The sequence below is a fragment of the Panthera onca genome, chromosome B2, assembly GCF_046562875.1.
Source record: "Panthera onca isolate mPanOnc1 chromosome B2, mPanOnc1 haplotype 2, whole genome shotgun sequence".
Taxonomy (NCBI): Eukaryota; Metazoa; Chordata; class Mammalia; order Carnivora; family Felidae; genus Panthera; species Panthera onca.
The window spans coordinates 106,164,542-106,182,718 of NC_138343.1; the positions used below are offsets into that span (position 1 = coordinate 106,164,542).

Sequence of the window (18,177 nt, forward strand, 5' to 3'; positions counted from 1 at the left end):
AAGCGGGAGTTCGGGAATTGAGTGGGACATTCCAGATGGAGGAGAATGCATGATTGAAGACCCTGAAGCAGGAAGGAGGCGCTTATTCTGAGTAAGAAAGGATACAAGCTTAGTCCAGGTGGCAAAAATGGGAGAGGGTGGCATGAATGGATTTGAGAGATGTTTAGAAGATGGAATTGACAGAACTTGGTGGCCAACAGGATGCAGGCAGTTAGAGCGGAGGCGTATAGGGATCACTGCCCTGTGTCTGACTGCTGGGTGGTAGAGTTACTTGTCTAGGATTCTAGCAGAGGAGCAGTACCCGGCAGTGGGCCAGAATCACCAATTTCTCGTTCAGTACATGGAGTTTGAAGTCCTATGAGATACAGTTTGTCTAGTGGAGACCCTGCCTCACATGGGTTAGCCAAAGGTCACTGTATCTTACCAGAGTGTAGGAGAAACAACCCGTTCCGTGGAGCCAAGAGCATGTGTTGGGAAGCATGGTGATAGACCAGCATTGACGCCCTTGTAGCTCAACAAAATGTTTTCTCGTGTATTCTGTCAGAGCTTCACAGGGATCTTTGGGGGAAGTCAGTGGATTATTATCTTCATTATACTGGCAGGACACTGAGGCATCCTGAGCTTGTGATTTGCCTACGGTCACACTACTGTAAGTAAGGATCTGGGACTCAAACTGAAATCTCCTGACTCCGGGCACAAGGGTCTTCTCATTGCACCACATTAACTTGCTGCAAGATTGGGGCCAGCTCTCTACCAAGTCCTGAGGTTTCCATGTCACATGGAATCTCATTATTAGCACAAAATACGTAAGAAATGAAATCAAAGATTTTTTTTCTCTACACTCTGTTTATCGTTCCCTCTCTCACTCTCTTTACTCTTCCCTCTCTCACTCTCTTTACTCTTTTTTTTACTATGGTATTTTTTAAAGTCTTTGTAAACTTGAGAGTAATATTTGTATTTAGAACAAATTTACAAGTAGCGAGGAGATAGTTTTTGGGAGAAATTAAGTTCAACCGTTGTCTAAATTCTACTAATTTGTAAAACATGATAAGACCTCTGCCCCTTTACCTCCCATTCCCAGATTTACTCTTAAAATAGTGGAACAATCTAAAATGGCTCAGTGTCCTCTCCCTCAAGTAAGGGGTTCTGGTGGAGTCCAGGCGCTGAGGAAGGTGGGAGACAGAGCTGCCCTGACCCTGTAAGGGCAGGCGACTCTCCACCACCAACCTTTCTTATCCATTGGCCTTCTCCCCTTTCCATCCAAGCTTGGAGGATGTTTAAGTAAAGCTAGTTTGTGCTTGTTTCAGAGTCTGTTTTAACCGAAGCAGTTCTGGGTCTACACAGAAACCGAGGTTCAGGGGAAATAGCCTTTCTACAGGGCTAAGTGATTTTTCTTTATTATGTGGAAAGCTTCCCCCTGAACCTCCTCTTGTTGTTTACCTCCCTCCTTCCCTATAGCTCTTGGACTGTTTTGTGATCCCGGTGGTGATTTTGCTCTCCTGGTTCTTCCTGCTGATCCGGTACAAGGCTGTGCATTTCCTCGGCATCTTTGTCTGCATCCTGGGAATGGGCTGCATGGCAGGAGCAGATGTGCTTGTGGGAAGGCATCAGGGAGCAGGTGAGTTTCTAGGTGTTCACCATGTTACATGCTTATGTGAGTAAGGCCAAAGCAAGACACAGAATGTTCATGGGGGGTAGAAACTAGGAACCTGGTCTTCTCAGTGCCTGTGTCTTACCCATGTTTGTTCCTCAACACCTCAAACAATGACATATGGGAGGTGCTTAATCCATGTTTCTTGAGTGAATGAAGGAAGCAAAATACAGATATTCTGCCCTTTTTACATGTATTCAGAAACATTCAGATGGTATTTAAAGTTGAGTCAGGACCTGTATGGGGGATATTTTGCAGGCCATTGCTGGCTGGCCCAAACCAGCTGGTTAGAAATAGTGTCAGTGGGTCACTGGAGCCTTCCCCACACCTCACCCTCCAACTCTTTCTTTCTCATGTCAGAGAAAGACTGAGCTTTCAAACCATTGGGTGGAGGTTGATATATAAGTTAAGAGTGGATATTTGAAGTTTGAAGACTAGATTAGGAATTCTTCATATTTTTATGGGGGAGAGCTAAATTTAGTCTCATTGTGCATGGTTTTTTGTTTATTTGTTTGGGGTGAGGGAGGATTTGTGGTTATCAATCACAGCTTATAGACCTGAAAGGTAAAGCTTCAAGATTTACTCATCAAATTGCTATGAATCTGATGGGGATCCCTGATCCAGGATGGTTTCCAGAGAACCCTTTTTAAAGCATTGCAGTTCTTTAAAATGTACGAAAATTCTTATGCTACATAAGGTTTTAGGGGACATGAAAAATAACCTCCATTTTTAACATCAAGAATGGGATAGAAAGTATTTAGGTTTCTATAATTCTTGGAATTGCCCTGTCTTCTAGGGAATTAATTGATAGTCAAAATTGGGGCATTTCTTGTAATAAGACTAGATTGTAGGAAGTACCTGAAATAAATACAGTTTATGTTTTTAAGTTGCACTATAGTACATTACAGCTGAAACAGACCTTGTTCAGCAGCTTTATATATGACACACAAGAACACCAAGGTACAGGGAAGCCAAGTGAGTTCCCAAGGTCACAGAGCTGAGAGAGCAGGGTCTAGGACCCCAGGCTCTTGACCTCTGGGACAGACTTCCTTTCTTTTTCCACATCTCTGGGAGCTACAGATACAACACAGAGCAAAAGAGAGACAGCCTTGGCCCTCACAAACATAATCAATCCCATCTCAACAGGTAAGCTAAAAATATGTATACCAGCTTTTCCCAGAATCTCTTCTATGAAACACTGGTTCCATGGGATATCAATAGATGTTTTATGAAAGGACCAGTTTTATGCTCTATAACCATCATGATCCTGATACGAATAATCTCTTTGAACCAATCAGAGTATGTTTGTCAGAAACAACGTGGTTAGTTGTTCCAAAGTCATAATTTAATTTCACTTTCTCAGCTTTACTTGTAGGATGTAAACATAGACTAAGCAGAAGCATGTACCCTTATTTATGAAAATTTTGCTTTGCTGAACCTTAGCCATTGGCCCCCAGCCATCACCTTGCATTTCCTAGTCAAGAAAGACAATTGCCCTAATAAATCTGGATGTTTAAGCCCAGAATGTTAAACTAAATTAAATTGATTTCACCAGAGGATATTCACTACTCCTGGGGGAAAAAAAAATGTTCTCTTGATTCCAGATGAGGTGTTAGGAAAGGAGTAATAGTATTAAAGAAAAGAAAGTAAGTCCATTTAAGGTCTTTCAAAAGTAGGCATTTTTTTATTATTTAAAAAAAAATTAAGTTATTTATTTATTTTGAAAGAGACAGAGACAGCATGAGTAGGGGAGGGGCAGAGAGAGGGAGAGAGAGAATCCCAAGTAGGCTCCATGCTGCCAGTGCAGAGCCCAATGTGGGGCTCGAACTCACAAACCTGTGAGATCATGACTCGAACTGAAACCAAGAGTCTGGTGCTTAACTGATTGAACCATCAGGTGCCCCAAAAGTAGTGATTTTTAAAACAGTGCAGAGTAACTCACTAGAGTGGGTTTCATCTGTAGAAGACTTACAGCACTGTCCTTTTTGTGACATATGAAGTGCTCATGTTAACAGAATTAAGATTTATCATCTCGGAGTACCTTCTCTGCTGAAGTAATGGTGCCCAAGTAGATGATATGATGTTCTAAGGGCAGCCCAAATATAGGATCCAAGGGTTTATTTTACAAAATAAATTAGGCAGCAATGTAAGCCACCATATAGAATATTTTGAAAGAAGAGAAAGACACACTAGTTTGAAGGACAATATAATCTTAAAATTGGTGTGCATCATTATGCAAAGTATCCCATTTGTTTTCACCTTTGTGGTAGAATTGATTCAATGTTATTACTTAGCCAGGGACAAAACTTTACCAAAATACTTGAGTCACTCACCAGAACTTCAGTCGGGCCTTCAACGCAATATAAATTGCCATCACTCTATCGAGAGCTTTTCATAGGAAAAGAGAATGTCTGTCTCAATCCTTTTTGTATTGCCGAAGCCGTGGTTCACCGTAGCTTGGGATTTTGAAAATTCTTTCCTCAAGCACAATGATAATGACCTCTTCAAAGTTACCTTGACTTCACTTCATTATAATTAAAATAATTGTTCGAATCCCCTTGTTAGACTGTTTCTTCATCAGCTACCCAGGAATCCCTCATTTTGATTTAAGCCTTGCTAAAGGAATCTTCTCAGATGGCAGCAGGCTCTCCAGATGTGAACTGTAACCGTCAGGGTGCACAATGATGTGCCAGGAACCGTGCTTCTCAGGAAGCTTTGCCGGCAAGTTTGCCCACGGCAGACGGAAGTGGAGAGAAGGTGTCCCCAGTCCGTGGCATTGGAGGCTCAGCCTTGCGGCCGGCAGTGTGCTGCGCAAAGTGGGAAGGGAAGGTTAGAAAGTCTTAAGATTAAGATAAAACCCAATTAAAGTAGCTCCCTTTTACAAAATATATGTCTTGCTCTTCAAAATATCATGTTTCTACCATAATACATTTATTGCATCTTTTAGTTCATTTATTAAAGATGTTAGATACATATAACAACATTTTGTTTTCTTATTATTAGCCCGAATTTTAGAGTGATTTCAAGGAAGGGAAAATATTTTCTTTTTTTTTTAATTTTTTTTTTTAACGTTTATTTATTTTTGACACAGAGAGACAGAGCATGAATGGGGGAGGGCCAGAGAGAGGGAGATACAGAATCTGAAACAGGCTCCAGGCTCTGAGCTGTCAGCACAGAGCTTGACGCCGGGTTCAAACTTATGGACCGCGAGATCATGACCTGAGCTGAAGTCGGCCGCTTAACCGACTGAGCCACCCAGGCGCCCCGAGAAAATATTTTCAAGGAGCTCGCTAATTAAACACAATCAAGAGACAGTGACAATTTTTTTGGTGCCAGCCACTTTCCCATGCATTATCTCATTTAATCCTCCTAACTGTGCAAAGAAAGCTTTCTTATTCTTCCTTTTGCAGCTGAAGAAATCAAGGCTAAGGGAGATCAGAAGCGTGTGCACACCAATAGTAAATGGTGCGGCCTAGATGTGAATTCTAGCCAGTATCCTTTCTGCTACACCACTTAATACTTATTTTTCTATCCTTGTGACCCTTATAAGAAATATATAGCTGTTCTATTATAGTTAATTGCGATAAATGACGGTCCCAGATTCCCCAGAATGAAAGGGTTTCCTGAGATGAAGGAATTTGGTGTGAAAACCAAGAGAGTCCCAGGAAAACAAGGCAGTTGATCACATTTACAACTCAAAAATATTCAGTGGGATGGGTTCATTTTCATAAATCACATTAATAGTCTTTCAACACTCCAGAATAATGTAATTCACCATTTATTTCTTGAAATAATGGTAAGTAGTAGTCTTAAGTCATCTTCCCTATTCCTCTTCCACTGCCACACAGACGCGAATGTCCCCCCAAACAACGCTTAAACAAAAATCTAATAAGGAAAACCAATTCTTGCAAAGCAATTATGACTGTGTTGATTAGAATCAAGAAGCGATCCAAAATGAGAAATGGCCAATCCATAGAGACAGGTGCTTTTCAAAGAGAATGACTGATTCTTTTCAGTCACCATTTAGTGAACTGTTAGTCAGTGCCCAATGATATACGAAGCAATTCATTTTCTTTAAATTATTTTATGTACATTACTTTGCTGTAATCTCAAACTAACCTCATTCTGAAATAAGGAAACTGATGTGCTGAAAGATTCTATAGCTTGTCCAGTACAAAACATTATCACTGAGCATGGTTTCATACATACATAAATGACAGATTTTCTGGGTATTATTTCCCCATGAACATTGTACAAAAATTGATTCCACTGCATCAGGTATCTATTGCACTGAAAATGCATAAAACATGGAGTAATATGTTGTAATCTCCAGGGAACGAGATACAAATTGTAGATATATACTATTAGTCCTAGAACTTTCTTATACTTACATCAAACACTTCATTATATAATATAGTTGAATAAAATCGTGCCCTGGTTAATTGAGTTATATTTAACCAGCCAAATTATCATACATGCTATATGTATATGCATCCATTTTCAAAGGTTTGAAAACTGATAAATACACTTACAAATGAAATTTTAATAAATAACATTTAAATTTTTATCACTGATAATTTAGAAAGCACTTCTGAACTTGCACTTACATAAAACTGTATTATTCTTAACAGTAATCATCATGCCCTGGTGAAAATTCAAAGTACTGGGGAATAGATTTCATATGGTCAAAGGCCAGGTAACAGAATAGGCCAAAACTGTACAAATGTAGAGTTTAAAAAAGATTAGTGAGACTATTCAGTAATGCAGCATGGCCTCTTTTTAGGACTTATAAAAGATAGACTGATGTTCTGCTAATTTCTATTAAAATATTTCATTATAACTTAGCTTTCCTGAATCCATTCATATAATTTCATTAACCGAAAATTCTGTTTAAGCAGCACTTCTTTACTTCACTAATACAACAATAATTGATATTCATAATAATGACCCCCATGTCATCACAAGATTCTGAAATGGCTCCTGAGTAAAAAGTGACTGAATTATATTCATTATAACCTTACAATTTTAGTAATGGATACTTTTTTATTTTATGGGTTATTCCTCAAATGAACTACTTAAAATTAAAAGCTCTGTCATTATTTTCTACTCGACACATGAAAAAGATGAATCAGGTTGCTGAAGATGACCTTCTCTGTCAAAGCAACCTTAATGCCCCCGTGAGATGCACCCAAGAACCTCTCTGGAGCTTTGGTTGTTCATTGACACCTCTTTGCGCTCTTGGCTCATCTGTTCTCCATGAATCAGGGAGGGCACCCCACCCTCACAGATCCAGATTCTCAGCCCATTCCCTGGAGGGTGATGCCAGCAAGGTCTCCTGCCTTTCAGGGTCTCTCCTCCTCTCCTTCCAATCCTTACCAGGAGTGGGAAATAGCTTTCGAAAGAGTGACACCTTTAAAGTACAGTTGCCCCTTGGACAGCAGACTTTTGAAATACACGGGTCTGCTTATACAAGGATTTTTTTCAATAAATGCAGTACATTTAACATTTTATTTTCTCTAGCCTACTTTATTGTGAGAATATAGTATATAATACATATACAAAATATGTGTTGTTTGTATTATTGGTAAGATTTCTGGTCAACAGTAGGCTATTAGTAGTTTAAGTCTTTGGGGAGTCAAAATTTATATGCAGAGTTTTGACTGCATTGGAGGTCAGCACTGCTAACCCCCTGCATTGTTCAAGGGTCAGCTGTAAATATAGAATCTCCCAAGGTGACCCCAGGGGCAGGAAGGAGGAGGTCTTTCCCCAAGCCCAGCCCAGATTCTTTTATGTGAAGTCATTTCCTAGAGAATGCTCAGTGCTCCCAACTGAACACAGAGAATCTGGTTCTCCAGTTTTAGATTGTTCCAGCTAATCTGGGAGTCCAGAGCTACTCTAAGGTGAGCCCCTTCCCTAGAATCATGCTGGAGAGAGCACCCTTCTCCTCCAGCATTTCTTGTGCCCCCGAGCAACATACCTGCCAAGCTCCCATGTACGGACCTGTATAGGACAGAGCTGGAGACTACTTGGGTACAAGCCCACATAGGCTGCTAACTTCCACTCTCCCTCCCTGGCTTCATACTTCCTAGAGTGGAATTTGCTTCATTATAGGAAAGAGCTGGGTAAGGCATTTATTAAAAATTGGACCAACCCAAACCAACCCAAATTGATTTTCATGAAAAAAAAAAATTAATGTAAGAATGAATCACATGTATTTTCATTCTTACATTACTTACTTTAGGGGAGTTGCAAATTTCAACCCATGATCCCTTTCACTCTCATTTTCTAAGCAAGTACACATTTTGCCCATGGTCAAAATAAAGAGTCTGAAGTACTTCTATTATAGCTTCCCTCCCTGGATAGCAAAGAGTGGAGATTCAGACTGATTCTGTTTGTTCTACACCACGTTCGCCAAACTGTTAGAAAGCACCCTGCAGCAAATATAACATGTGCACATATTAGCATATATTCCTAGACATATATCTAGTCAGAAGACATGGGGCTTTGTAGAGACACTGCAGTCTAGAAGCAGCTGGTCCCTTTTTTTAGGTTAGGGAAGACTTCTGGTTGGGCAGACATAGGCAACCTGTTAATAACAGAACATATCTGCAGCACAGATAAACAAACTTTACTAAATCATAATTGGCAAGTTACCGAACTTCGATAAAAACATCAGAATGGAGTAGACAAAGGAAGCTCAATGTGCTGGTGCCAGATTCTCATGAAGAAAATGTTAATGAAGCTGTGTTTGTGGTTTTGGTTCCTAGGGGAAAATAAGCTGGTAGGGGATCTTCTGGTCCTAGGAGGGGCCACACTGTACGGTATTTCTAACGTCTGGGAAGAATACATCATCCGAACCCTGAGCCGAGTGGAATTTCTGGGAATGATTGGACTCTTCGGGGCATTTTTCAGTGGAATTCAATTGTGAGTAAAAATCATGAGTAATTCAGATAGTAGATACCCTTAGGGCTTATTCTAATTCTTTTCATTAGGGTATGGTTGGTCACTTTATTTTATAAAAATCCAGACTGGAAACCTTTCACTAACCTCCTACATGAAATCTGAAAATTCAGTATCTTTCTTAGTGAACTTCTTCAAAACTAAAGAAGTTTGTTGTCAGTTATTAGAAAAACGCTTAGTGGACTTTGTACAGAATTTACAAGAAAACATTAGAAGTACATTGATTTCTCCAAACCAGCTAGTGGGTTTTTACATAAAGAAATAGAATAAGTGTAAATGCCATGATATGATGTACTTCCAAAAAGGACATCTGTTTACTAGTGACTATAAAACATACAGTATAGGGGCACCTGGGTGGCTCAGTCGGTTAAGCGTCCAACTTTGGCTCAGGTCATGATCTCGTGGTTGGTAAGTTCGAGGCCCGCATTGGGCTGTGTGCTGACAGCTCAGAGCCTGGAGCCTGCTTCGGATTCTGTGTCTCACTCTCTCTTTGCCCCTCCCCTGCTCACGCTCTGTGTCTCTCTGTCTCAAAAATAAATAAAACATTAAAAAAATTTTTTTAATAAAAAAAACATACAGTAGAAGTTTGCCCTTTCATAAATGTTTTCTTTTATTGCCTGTGGATTTACCTGAATGAACCATATTTCAAATTCATCTCTTAGGAATTTAGTGTTTCCACTTTCCTTAAACAGATAAAGATATAACACAAACATTCACTAAGCATCAAAAAGTCCAAAACATCAATTTTGCAATAATCCTTCGTTGGAGCATATAAGTCATCCCTGACTAGTGCCTCAGAATTGTGAGAATAAGGGTCAAACAAAGTGTAATTTTCCATCAATAAGGACTATATGTTTTAGTTTCATGTAAGGGGTAAAGAATGATATGGAACAGCCTCCAGTGTAATTTCACCAAATCGCTTCCTATGAGGCAAGTGCTTTGTAATTGTATTGATTCAGTATCAAATTATTTATGGAAGATATTTTGGCATCACCTTGACCATGGTTTGCAAATAAGCTATTTCCAAGGATCCTCCAAGTTTTGGTATGCTGAGATACAGGAGGAAACCTCCATAGCAAACAAGGCACTGAGGTGAGGAGAGTCTCCGAAAACGATTTATTTTTGATTCATTTTGAAGGTGAGATGGCATTTTAAAGCTCCTAAATTTGGTACTTCAGCTTTGTGAGAGGAAAAGAAATTGCCTAGTTCAACTATTCATAACCAGCACTTTGTAGATCGATGACTCATTTTATGGATTATTATTCTCGAAGCCAAAAAATATAATCAGACACCTAACACTCATTTGCTTCAGTTATAGTCCATTCGAGCTAACTGAGCCCCTTTGGGCCACTGCTGCCAAAATAACAGAAGTGGCATAGGGGAGTGTTTGGCAAATGGAGTAAATTGAGGGCACGCTGAAACCAACGTAATGCTGCTGGTGGAATGATGCCAGCTTCACCTCCTGGTCCTCTTCGAGAGCAGCGGTTCTCAAAGTGTGCTTCTCTGACCGGCAGCACCGGCACCGCATGAGAACTTGTCAGAAATGCACGTCTCTGGGCCCCACCCAGACCTACTGAATCTGAATCTTGAGGGAAGGAGCATGAGCACCTGTTTCAGCATGCTCCCAGATAGCTTTTTTGTGCCTTTAAGTTTGAGAACCACTGCCTTGGAGAATCCTCATTCAGAAAACTGATTTAAAAAAATAATAATAATAATAGCCGCAAGCACAATAAATTTCCATACCTCACCATTGACATTTTAGAACATCTAAGCAAAAAGAAACCAAGTCTGCAGGCAATCTGGTGAAAAGGCCAGGGGAAGGCTAGAGCTCCGCCTTGCCCACTGCACACCCTCACCACTGGTGCTGGCCATACCTAGCAAGATCCTTCACGGGTAAACCTCAGGTTGCCAGATTAGACTTGCCTATCCCTGGCCCGAAGTTATTTTTATTTATTTATTTATTTTTAATGTTTATTTATTTTTGAGAGAGAGAGAGACAGAGCACAAGCAGGGGAGGGCAGAGAGGGATGGGGGGGTGGACACAGAATCTATAGCAGGCCCCAGGCTCTGAACTGTCAGCACAGAGCCCGACGCGGGGCTTGAACTCACAAACTGTGAGATCGTGACCTGAGCCGAAGTTGGACACTTAACCGACTGAGCTACCCAGGTGCCCCTACCCGAAATTATTTTTAAAATTCAGTTGGTTGTTTCATGACTTGTATAAATCTGGTAAATGAAAAAAAAAAAAAAGTAAGTTGCATTATAATCTTGCTCATCAGGTCCACTTTCTTTAAATCTGCAGAGCTATAATGGAGCACAAGGAGCTGTTAAAGGTGCCCTGGGACTGGCAAATAGGTAAGGGGTTTGCTCACCTAACATGCTGTTTTTAGTAAACCCTGAGGGATATATTTGAAGAGTGATGTGGGCAGTAGTGGGGCATGAACCATGAAAGGATTTAAAATGCAGAGAACGAAAGAAAATGTTAAATCCCTTGTCATTTTAGGAATTCTTGTACCCAGTAAGAGACTGAACCATATGATTCATGATGTTTCCTAATTGAGCTTCTGCCCATTATCATCGTCAAGATGCCATTAGTGTAGACACACAAGTATGTTATTAGGTTAAAGACCAACCAGAAAGAAAAAATGCCTGGAGGCAGTGGTGGGACATAAATGGTAGCAATTTTCTGTAGCCAAGAAACACAAAACTTATGTGATCATTAAAAAGTGGCACTTCAGCAAAGGGAAGAAAAATGAACAAAAAGGCATAAAAGAAAACAATGTAATGGGCATTTTGAGCCCATAAAAACCTTTTCAGAAGGGAGCATTTTGCACATAAGAAATGGTTAATTGATCTCCAAATGGACTTGGTGGAAAATCCCAGATAAGCTTCGAGCCCATTAATAGTCATCCAGGGCATCTCAGATTCCACCTGTTTCGAAAATCACTTTTCTCTAAAAATAATTTAGGACAAGGATTTAACATCCTAGGTGATTGCTATAATGATCACACAGCAAGCCCTAGAAAGGAATGACATTTAAAACCTTCTGCCTAGATAACCCTCGGTGTCTATACCAAGACTCATGGGGTGCCGCAGTGAGCACAGAGCTTGGCTTGCAGGGGTGCTTGGAAAATGTGTGCACTGTGGATGGAAACGGGAGGGGAAGCCAGATTGCCCATGGAAGCTGGCTGCTTGAGCCACCTCCAGCTTATGAGAGCTCTGATGAGATTGACAGCTTCAGTGGAACCCTGCTTCCACAAACAAGGACAAAGCCATAAGCTTCCCTGCACCACTTTACCTACCCCCGACCCAGAAGCGTCCAAGGCTGGCTTGCTACTGACATAATTCCCTCTAAAAGCACGCTGGAGCTACAGAATTATGCGTGACCCTCCCTGGGGGTTATACCTAGTGACTTCAAGGGCTGACCAGCCCTTGTGTCTGTCACAGAATCCTACCATTTATTTTTTTTTTTTTTTGAGTTTTGCTCTAGATTGCTACAGTTAAATGAAAATCAATAGAGGAGGGGGTGCAGGGAGGAGAGGAGGGGCAGGCAAGGAAACCGGCTGCAGGTTACAGATGCGTTTGCTTTTGTGACTCTCAGAGCCAGGAAGCAAGATGTGACCCATGCTTGGTAACACTTGCCACGCAGTGGTATAAATTAATTTTATATTAATAGTAACAGCAATAATAAAAAATAATTTGTCCCCTAATTATGTGGATGGCATGTGCATGTCCACTGAGGTTCTGTTATAATTCAGTGTTAGTTAAATGTGTCATCAAAAGGTAGTTTTATTCTTAACTCTCTTATTGCCATTAAAATGTCAATCCCCTGTAGTCCAAGATGATGAAAGGCAGTATAAAAGGAATACATTATACAGCCATCAGTTTAATTCCTGATTGGAAATGAGGCTAAAATGGTCAAGAAAGAGAACCAAATATTCATCCTTTTCTTTCCAAAGCATTAATAACGTTGGGTTTGAGATGTTTTTTTACATGAGGGCTACCTTAATCCTCATTTCCTCATCCTGACCAACTACAGGGTTTGGCTGGTTTAGCTCAGTTCTAGGCACATAAGGTTCGGTGTGTAAATGTTTACTAAATGAGTTAATGACAAGCAAGGGAGATGGGACCTGTTCCGCCATCTCTCATCTTTCAAAACATAGACAAGAAGGAAGTGGCGGGACAATGGCAAGAGGTGTAGGCTTGCATTGCTCTTTCTTTCTGGGGAACCAGGAGATGGCATACCAACCACTGAAACTTGGGGACTGGAGAGGCAAGGAGACATCAGGCCAGGGGGTCAGGGTCCTCCCAGAGCATCCCTGCACTCCTTGGGAAGTCACCCAAGAGTGCCAAGCTCTGATCACTGTGTTTGGTGGAAAGCTCACAGCGTCTTATTAAAGAGACCGAAATCCAAGACCGTCTTCATTCCCCACCATCTATCAAAGCACTCCTCTTCCTCCCCCGTCTCCACATCAGCAATCTCCCTCTTGCCGTCTCTTGGGTAGCTCATATGGTTGACGTTTTATCAAAGTAAAGACATGTTTTTTCTATGGAGCAAGTGGGATAATAAATGTATTTTATATTTTCTGCACTCAGAAAATTTTTAAAAAACAGATTCTGTTATTTTCTTATAACACTTGCAAGATACAGAGAGTAATTCAAAGCAAGAAGACCACAGTTGTTGTTTGTTTTATTTCTTTGTTTTACTCTACTCAACAGAAAGACTGGGTCTGGTTATGTAATCAGTAAATTCCAGTAACATATACGACCTCACAGAGCTCAAATGTCCTGTGGAGCAGGTGTGTTCAAATCACCGTCAGAAATCTAATAAATGGCTTCAACATTCCCTTTATCCCATTTGCCATATTGTGTTAAAGGATGTGTGAACAAATACAAGATGATGTGAAAGTCAAACGTTAAAGGAAAGAAAAAGTGTGCTGTGGGTCAGCCAGCTCAGGTCTGTGGTGTGCAGGGGGCTTCTTCACTGCCCTTGTGGGTGATGCTTGTTTTGGTTTGGGTTTTGGTTTTCTTCTGGAGGCCAAAACAAAGATTTGACCTTTTCCTAAAGATGGAGTAATGGGACCACAGAGCAGGAAGGACTTTAAAGGTAATTAAGAGTGCACCCTTTTAACTGAGGTTGAGTCAGGGGCCTGGGGAGGTGAGGCCACTCGACAAGTCTCATGGCTGCCTGTGGGGGCTGGGGGTTGAGGGGTGGGTACTGATGTGCACTATTTGAGCAAGCCCTCCCTGCCTGATGCCCTTTCCAGACTTAGCCTGATGCATATGTTTTAAGAAGCCATCTTTGAGAATTAAAAATAATGTGTTAAAAATCTAGTATATTCAAAGGAAAGTGAATCAGAACATCAGGCGGGTAATGAGATAAAAGTATACAGCACACGCACACACATGCACACATGTGTATATCACATCTAAACATACCATATCTAACCATATATCATGTACACCATGTATATATCATATACGTATTGTATATACATTGAGATGCTTATTAGAATCAGATAGGATGCTCCATCAAAGCCCTATTTTCTCTTCATAATAATTAAAGAATATAGATTACTGGTAGGTACTCAGAATTTAAAGTCAGACAGCATGTGTCCCAAGGCCAAGTTACCCTACCTCCGTATACTGGTTTTTCCTGTTTATTCACAGATCTGTCTGTTTCTTACCCTTACTCTGCTCTATAATGATTCATGCAAACTGTACTTTCCAGGCTGTCTTATTAAGTGGTTTCCAACTAGATTTGGCCAACTGGAAGCAGTAGGAGACTGGAGGGTGGAAGGAAGGAAGGAAGAAACCAGGGGGTGTCTCCCTGTTTCTCGCTGTTTGGGGTCAGGTCTCCAGAAACGGCTGAGTGCCCTCTGTGATTATATCTTTGCTAGGTTTTCCTACCTTCTGACCCCTAGCAGCATAGCCTCCTCCCTGGATCTCTCCAACTCCAGGAGTGTGGATAACTTACTGTTATTGCTAACCTCCGGGGTGCCTCATCATCCCTATGTGCCCTATTACCCATTCAAGCACCTTTGTGACTTGTGCCCCCAATTAAATTTCCTTTATTGAACCAGTCGTATGGACTGTGTTTCTGAACTGATACATTCTGTTAGCCCATTTCCTTGCCTATAAAGAGGGTAACAATAGAAATGGTGTTCTACAGTTGTAGATACTAATAATGTGTATAAAGTAGCACATAGAGGGACGCCTGGGTGGCTCAGTCGGTTAAGCGGCCAACTTCGGCTCAGGTCATGATCTCACAGCCCGTGAGTTCGAGCCCCGCGTCGGGCTCTGTGCTGACAGCTCAGAGCCTGGAGCCTGTTTCGGATTCTGTGTCTCCCTCCCTCTGACCCTCCCCCATTCATGCTCTGTCTCTCTCTGTCTCAAAAATAAATAAACGTTAAAAAAAAAAAATTTAAAGTAGCATATAGCAAGCATGCAATCAGTATTGGCTGATAGCAGTATTCTAACTTCTTTAACTTAAATCTCTAATGCATGAGGACAAGAGCTACCAAATGCTGTCTTTTTTGAGAGAGAAAGCATTTCAAATAAGAAATAGTTATACATATACCTTGTCTATAAATGTAGCTGTTGCAGCCGGTATGTAGCTGTCAATCAAAAGATTAATCAGTTCATCTTTTTTTTTTTATCACATTGATTGATTGTTTGAAAACCCTGCATGGACAGCACGTTGGGTCTCCAGATGCACTGCTAGCACGTAATAACTAGCTAATGTCCATCTGAGAACAACACACCTGCATTCTGACCTTAATAATGTGTTCATTCGGCTGACTATGCTTTGCTCACAAAACAGGATGTTCGCACACGAAAACATTGGTTGACCTAGCTAAGTGGTTAACTGTGATGGTGTATATATTCCATTCCTGTATCCCTAAATTTAATTTATGCAGCTTTTAAAAATAGGTTTAGAATGTTTAAGCTTGAAGCGCCCTGACACAGCCTGATGAGTAGAGCAAAACTCTGCTATGTATGTATGTATGTATGTATGTGTTTTCCTACTTTCCGTGGCTCTGCCAGTTGTATGGCCCTCTCTTCTCTGAGCCTGCCAATTATACATCCAGCTCCCGACTGGACAGATGCTCTTGGATGATGCATCAGCATCTAAAACTAACGTGTTCAGAACGGAGCTTTTTATTTCCCCTGAAAACGTGCCCTCTCTCAGTTCTCTTCATTTCGGTAAATGGCGCCATAATTCACCCAGTTTCTAAATTAACCAGAACCCATGAGAACCCGTGGGTATCCATGATGCCCTCCTTTCTCTCACTACCCACATCCGGTCTGTCGCCAGGGCTTGTCGAGTTCCCTACACACCCGGCCACATCCCTTCATCTCCACTGCCATCCTGAGCAAAGCGACCAGTATCTCCTGCCAGGATTAAGACACTGCACTTCTTGCTAGTCTGCCATGCTTTCTCCATCCAGTCCCTTCTCCACATAGCAGCCAGAGCTATCTTTTAAAGATGTAGATCGGGTGTTGGCCACCTGCTACCAACTCCTCAATGGCTTCCTATTAACAACTAGAATAGGATGTCAATTTCTTTCTGAGACCTACAAGGTCCTGCATAATCCATCCTTTGCCTAATTTTCCACCCTCATTCCTTCCTTCTGCCCCATTCTGTTCATCCTGCACAAATGTTCTGGCCCTGGCAGCTCCTGGAACACATCAGGCTCTGTCACTGGGGTCCTTCATTTGCAGATCTCCCTACCTGAAATGTTCTTGTCCTGGATCTTCCCATGGCCATCTCTTTTTAGTCCTTGAGCATTCAAGGTAAATGTTACTTGCACAAAGAAGCCTCAGCCAGTCAACCTTCCTAAAGCAAGCCCCCTGCCATTACCTATAAGGAACCATTTTCTTCCTTCTTAGCACCAAAGCAACTCTAAACTTATCACCTATTCTGTTTTCCACTACTTTCCTAGCCAAAGGCAGAGTAGGTAGTCAGTGAATACGTGGTTGAATAATTGAGTGAATATAAAACATCAGATCCCACATGTGAGAGTCTACAGTGTGCCAGGTAAGGTGATGGAAGGGTAGGATTCTGGAACTTTCTAATTCAATCATATTTAATCTAAATCAGTGAGATGGTTAAAAAAAAAAAAAAAAAAAAAAAAAGACTGGTGCCTGGACTATGTTCTGATCAAGTTTGACTACTTTTAGTGGATTTTTAGTGGATTAACTTAAGGATATATCTTGTTCCCAGTCTTTTAATCTCAGATTCCTTCAAGAAATGCTGAGATAATTTATGTCTTTCCATGTATTGATCATAGGTTATTTAGTATTGCACTTTTAGTAACTTGGTTTAAAGCAGGATGAATTATTAGTAGCATGAAACCCAATTACAGGAAAAGTGACCGTTTTTAGGGAATTAAAACTTCTGATGGTGAGTCAAAAGCTATCTGATATTACTATGTCTGAATATCTGCAAGAGGACGTGTACTTTGTTGAACTAGGAAAGTGGTTATTCTAGTGTCCTCTTAGGGCATTTCCACCACACTAGAGGGGGCTGTTGTACTGAGTTTGCTTACTTAATGTTCAAAATAATCTTTTTATATAGATTTGATGTGGCTTTCTTTAAACTGAGAATCAGAAATATATGGGATGATGATTTATGCCCTTAAATACTTTTCATATAAGAAAACCAAATTTCTCTTCAGAGGAATCACCAGTCTTCATAGGCAAAGGGACTAGGTGTCCAGTACCTACAAAATCCTCCCGAATTCATAGAATTCAGATGAAGAATTTGTCCCATGGCCTCACCAAACACTTCATCAAGAATTCCTTTGGACAGGTCGGATACTTTTATTTTAGTAAAATGCCCAAAGGTCCACTGAATTGTATTACTTGTGTTTATTCTATGCTTTATTCTTTCAGGGTAGAGAAATGAGCATTATTTTTGTACATTTGTATTGTATCACCATCTAGGAAAAGGTGAACCAAATTCTAGATTTAGCCATAAACTCTTGATTCAGACTCAACAAAATCGTGTAGTTATGGAATCAGTACTAACAAGTGTTTATCTAGTTATAATGAGAGACAATTTTAGAGAATGGGGGGGCTGACCATATAGCATTTAAGGACTTTCTTTTATCTTTCTGTTTTATTTTTTTTTCTTTTTAAAAAAACTTTTCTAATGTTTATTTTATTTTTGAAAGAGAAGGAGAGGGAGACAGAGTGTGAGTGGGGGAGGTGCAGAGAGGGAGAGAGGGAGACACAGAATCCAAAGCAGGCTCCAGGCTCTGAGCTGTCAACACAGAGCCTGATGCAGGGCTTGAACTCACAGACCGCAAGACCATGACCTGAGCCGAAGTCGAATGTTTAACTGACTGAGCCACACCAGGCGCCCCTTATCTTTCTGTTTTAAAAAACAATGAAGTGAAGCATTTACCTAACTACTTCTAAAATAGCAGAGCCCATATGTGAGAACCCACCGTATGCTAGGAAGGGTGATGGGGAAGTAGGACTGAGCAGGATTCACAGATCTAGAAGAAATTCACAGATCATGGTGTGCTCAGAGAATGAAGTGGTCTGCCCCAGGTCAC

The 18,177-nt window shown here is 40.8% G+C and overlaps 1 protein-coding gene and 1 long non-coding RNA gene across 3 annotated transcripts in view; one reads left to right on the forward strand and one right to left on the reverse strand.

Annotated features, from left to right (window-relative positions):
• SLC35F1 (solute carrier family 35 member F1) overlaps positions 1-18,177 on the forward strand; it is a 415,217-nt gene that overhangs the window by 363,595 nt on the left and 33,445 nt on the right. Inside the window, exons 4-6 of the mRNA XM_060616508.3 lie at positions 1,459-1,618; positions 8,419-8,575; positions 10,914-10,966. Of these exons, the coding sequence (XP_060472491.1) occupies positions 1,459-1,618; positions 8,419-8,575; positions 10,914-10,966 (370 nt within the window). The remainder of the gene's footprint in view (positions 1-1,458; positions 1,619-8,418; positions 8,576-10,913; positions 10,967-18,177) is intronic.
• The window catches only part of LOC132667569 (uncharacterized), a 54,527-nt gene that overhangs the window by 15,532 nt on the left and 20,818 nt on the right, over positions 1-18,177 (reverse strand). For both annotated transcript variants that reach the window (XR_009605234.3, XR_013555741.1), the window contains exon 2: positions 3,985-4,458. This is a non-coding gene — a long non-coding RNA (uncharacterized LOC132667569). The remainder of the gene's footprint in view (positions 1-3,984; positions 4,459-18,177) is intronic.